At 40.5% G+C, this 4344-nt stretch overlaps 1 protein-coding gene across 1 annotated transcript; it reads right to left on the minus strand.

The window, feature by feature from the left end:
- Positions 1-1085: 1085 nt before the first annotated feature.
- On the minus strand, positions 1086-4338 carry LOC118753039 (GATOR complex protein Wdr59-like). The gene is given in 15 exon segments (XM_036487887.1): positions 1086-1237; positions 1308-1529; positions 1588-2202; positions 2205-2237; positions 2299-2357; positions 2360-2489; positions 2546-2960; positions 3012-3040; positions 3087-3267; positions 3332-3475; positions 3537-3669; positions 3735-3791; positions 3794-3861; positions 3863-3933; positions 3995-4338. Coding segments are annotated over 15 exon segments (2535 nt in total). The 5' UTR covers positions 4295-4338; the 3' UTR covers positions 1086-1159.
- Between the last annotated feature and the right edge of the window lie 6 nt (positions 4339-4344).

The following is a 4344-nucleotide window of genomic DNA, read 5'->3' on the forward strand; positions in this document are numbered from 1 at the left end:
ACTTAATATTGTGTGAACATTTTGTTTTGCTTAGCTGTCATGCTACAGCGGGCATGAGTAGTAAGCAAAACTAGTGTTTAACGAAATGAATCATGAGGAGTGTACTCGTACGCCCAACTATCTAAAGTTTTAGAAAACTTTTACTGGTTTCGCGTTCTCGTACCCAAAAAACTTGCAAAGTAGGGGAAATTCAGAGAGCGAAATGTGAAAGAGAGCTGCAAATTTCTGCTGGAAAAATTTTTCCCAGCTAAAACTTGCAAGCAAGAAAATCAGCTGATCACAAACACATGTTTGTAAATAAACAAAAGAAAATATGGCCTTTTTAAGTTATTTATTGCAAATTTTATTATTAATGCTAGTATATAACTAAAAAGTGCGTAAATTTAATAAGCACAACGTTTGTTGAGTTTATTTTTCGTTAATTTGCTATTAATCTCCAGTTTGTTTACTTTAGGGCGTGCTGACATTTTTCGTTTGTACCATAAATTTCCTTTAAATATACCAAAATAGATTTAAATGAAGCATGCTGAAATGTTTTTTTGCTGAAGTTATCGGTTTTGGTAGGTTGATTGTTGAAATGAAAATTTTATAATTTTAAACCTACTCTATTACATTATTTTGGATCAAAGATGGGTGTTTGGAGGAGAGAGACAACTGTCAGTTTATCGAACCTTGTATTATGGAATCATGGGTTGGTCCCATACAAGTTGTATGTGCATGAAATTTTTGACAGTAAATTGGCGGCGTGCGTGAATATTAGGTTAGCCACATGAACGAAAGACACAAGATCACGCGGTAAGGAAAGAACGAAAAAAGTTATTTTCTAGCTGTCGAAATCTCGACGCCATCTTTGTTGTAAGAAGTAAACAACGAAGAGAACGGAGAAACCGCGAAATTGTTGAACGCATGAAAAATCATTTTTATTATGCAAATTCTTCTATAAATCATGCCGTTGTGTTAAATTATTCTTTATCTTATGTGTACACACGTTGTCACAAGCGAAAATGAAGAAAATTGCAGTAAAAAGCCACCTCCAAATTGTAAACAACGAAGAAATGTAAACAAACGGCTAATGTCAAAATCGCTCAACTTTTTTCCTAAATGCGATTCTAACGGGCTAGTCTACTGCCCGCGTGATCTTGTCTTTTTGGTTCATGGGTTAGCCAGTAAGCTCCAACAGTGCTGCTGTTTGTTTCAAGCAGTGACATCCACAGCCGGATGCACAAATGTTATGTTTCTGTAAAAATATACAAAAATACACCATTTAACATTATTGAACAGTTTTAAATACAGGCATCTCCATGCACCTTAAACCACTGCATCATATGGGCCATATGACCACCATGCCCACAAGCCAGACATGCATTGGCTTCGCCTTTCACTGGCAGGTTACAGAGCTGACAGAAAAGAACTGGTCGTTGGCAGCTAGTGCACGAGGGCGTACGCTTTATTTTATTGCAGCCAGGGCACTCGGTAACAAATTCCACACCATGCGGCTGCGTTTGTGAAAACATTGTGTGTTTTAAAATCTAACGGAGAGAATTTAAGTATGAATGTAAATCGCGCAAACTATATTTTAAATTTTACCAGCGCACGTTTGGTCAGCAACTGCCAACCGAACAATATGTCCGCATATACCTTCTTGAAGTGATCGTATAGTGGCATTTTGGTACGCCTGATTAGCGAATAGGAATATGAATCCGAGTTGCAATGCTTCGAGTCCACCCAGTCTAGCGAATCCGACCAAGAGTTGCTACGGAACTGCTTCAAATGCACATTGACAGCCAGTGCTGTACTGCATTTCGGATGTGAAGCATGATAATCGATTGGCAAAACGGTATGATAAGGTGACGTGTTGTGCGAGAGTTGCTGCAGTTTGTTATGTTGGAATCCATGGGGACTAGTCGGTGTCATGAATTCACCAAAATCTCCCGACATTGAAGGGCATTTGTGAAAGAGACATGCCAACATTACAGCCGTCTGGAAATCACCCGCACCAGCAAAGTGCATTATTAATGCCTCAAGCAGGAATTTCTTAAATGGACCTTTATAAAAAAGCGTCTCATATTTCGTTTCATTTGGTATATTTGGTGTGGCTATCAGCTCAGCCAGCGTCCTAATCGGCACCAAATCATAACGGCCGTATGTTTCGCATACCTGCCGATTGCGACGACAAGTTGCACGCAAATCTCGCTTGTCCAACGCAGTTGAGATTTATCTGTAACGCTACCAACCGACTACATGCAAGGAATAGGCTAATATTAGCACAAAAAATATATATTAGGCAATATTGGGTACCTTCTTCATGGCGCCCACTAAGGCACGTAGGCATTGTTCCAAACATGTGCGCGATTTTTAACGCGTTGTAAAGCGTTCGTTTTAAGTGTCTTGAGCAAAATTGTAGATAGTTGTTCGTGAAGTGTAGTGCCATCGCAAAAAGTGAATTCCGGCCCGATATTGGGACTGGGATACTCAGTTGGGAAGATGGTCTATGTGCAAAAATGTAAGCCCTAGTCAAAAGCACAAATGTAGTCTGCTCACTTACCTGCAATACCACCACATGACCGCCCGCTGAGATCTTAAAGACCGCATAACGTTTTATAGCATCCAATATGTCCACCTCTACATGCGGCATATTCCTATTAAGTAGCGAGAACTCATGATGCAGCGAACAAGTTGGCTGATCAGTAAGCGAACGAGCTATATGTGTTTCTTCCTTACGCATCGGCGGGGGAGGCGAACGCGATATAGTGGGTATGGTTAGGTTATCAGATGTTTCTGTGGGCAGCGATGCGGCGCGTGTCAAACTTAAAGTGGGCTGATATAAAGACGACGAGTGTGCTGGCTGAAATTTAGTAGTCGTTTCTGCAAAAGAATCCGGCGTGTCGCATACTTCATCGCCATCGAAATCGGGCTCGCAGAGTTTGAGCATCGTGTCATCGATCTTCCATACACGCAAACTACGATATGTGTATGCATTAAAAAAAAGTGGCACTTTGTAAAATGTTTACCAAAATAATAGAAAACAATGATATCTGCGCTTTGCAGCATTTTTAATATCCGAAGATGACTGGATGTAGACTTACAATCTCGGAAGTGTTTGCTCGATTTGGTCGCCATTCAAAATCAAGTATAACATCAGTGTGTCCCACAAATGAGCAAACCGGATCTGTTTGTTTACTATTGCTCCACAATAGCAAACTATTCTCACCGCGTCCCATTGCAGGCACCACTATGCTAACCAATCCATTGCTAATGGGCTGTAAGAATAATTAACGCATCATACATAGTTGTGAATTTTAAATACAAAATAAAATTTATATACCGTAAACGCGCTCGCCACACGGGTGAGGTCATTGTAATTATTTTTCCTGCGCGCCGCGGATTATTCATATCGAAATATTTTACTGTGCCATCTTGACTCGCCGTACCCAGACATGTTTCACGCAAATGACTCCAGTTAATGCCATGTACTCTACAATTAAAATATGTATGTTAGTCCCCTTTATATATTTAAACACGCTTTAAATTCATACCTATTTAAATGTGCGGTTATATAATGTACTGGGCATGAACCTTTGCGCATATCCCAAATACGTAAATCACCATCATGTGCGGCTGCCAATAAATTACCTGATACGCGGTTAAATCCCACTTGTGTTGCTCCGGCTAATGGAGTAATATATAATAGAAATAAATAGATAACTTATCTACATTTGTACACCGAAACTTACACATGCATACTGCATTCAATGATAAAGTTGGCTTGCGTGGATCCCGTAAATCCCAAATGTGTCAATTGAACAGCTCACCAGCAGATTACTATTCCTACTATGCCAATCGATATCGGTAACGATACGTGTGGCCGCGCAACGAATGGTAGTGCTGCATGTCTGCTGCACCCCATGTTACGACGTCAATGTGTTCACTTGTCTGCAAGAAAGCAATACTAAATGAAAATAATATCTAAAAAATGTTTACGCATAATACTTGCCGCTATAGCACAATACTCCTGCCGATTTGGTAGCGTAGCGAATTCCGCTGCCGACACTTCATATTTCGAATTCCTTTGAAATTCTCGTAGTGTACCATCATCGTGTCCGAGTCGTTGCAGTGCTAAGTGGCGTCGCCCCGCCAACAAAACCCATTGCCCCGTATAGTCGACAGACATTGCCGTTGCCTGCAGCTCACGATGTTCATAACATTTGTTGCTCTGCTGGACCATATGCATTTTGTCACGCTCTCGACTACGTAGGCTGTTACCAGCAGTTGCTGATTCGGAAGTTGGTGGCATCTATGAGTACATAAAGTTGATTTAAATTGCAACTTAACAAAAAAGTTTAT

The sequence above is a fragment of the Rhagoletis pomonella genome, unplaced genomic scaffold (assembly GCF_013731165.1).
Source record: "Rhagoletis pomonella isolate Grant_MI unplaced genomic scaffold, Rhpom_1.0 Rhpom_scaffold_02066, whole genome shotgun sequence".
NCBI classification, from domain to species: domain Eukaryota; kingdom Metazoa; phylum Arthropoda; class Insecta; order Diptera; family Tephritidae; genus Rhagoletis; species Rhagoletis pomonella.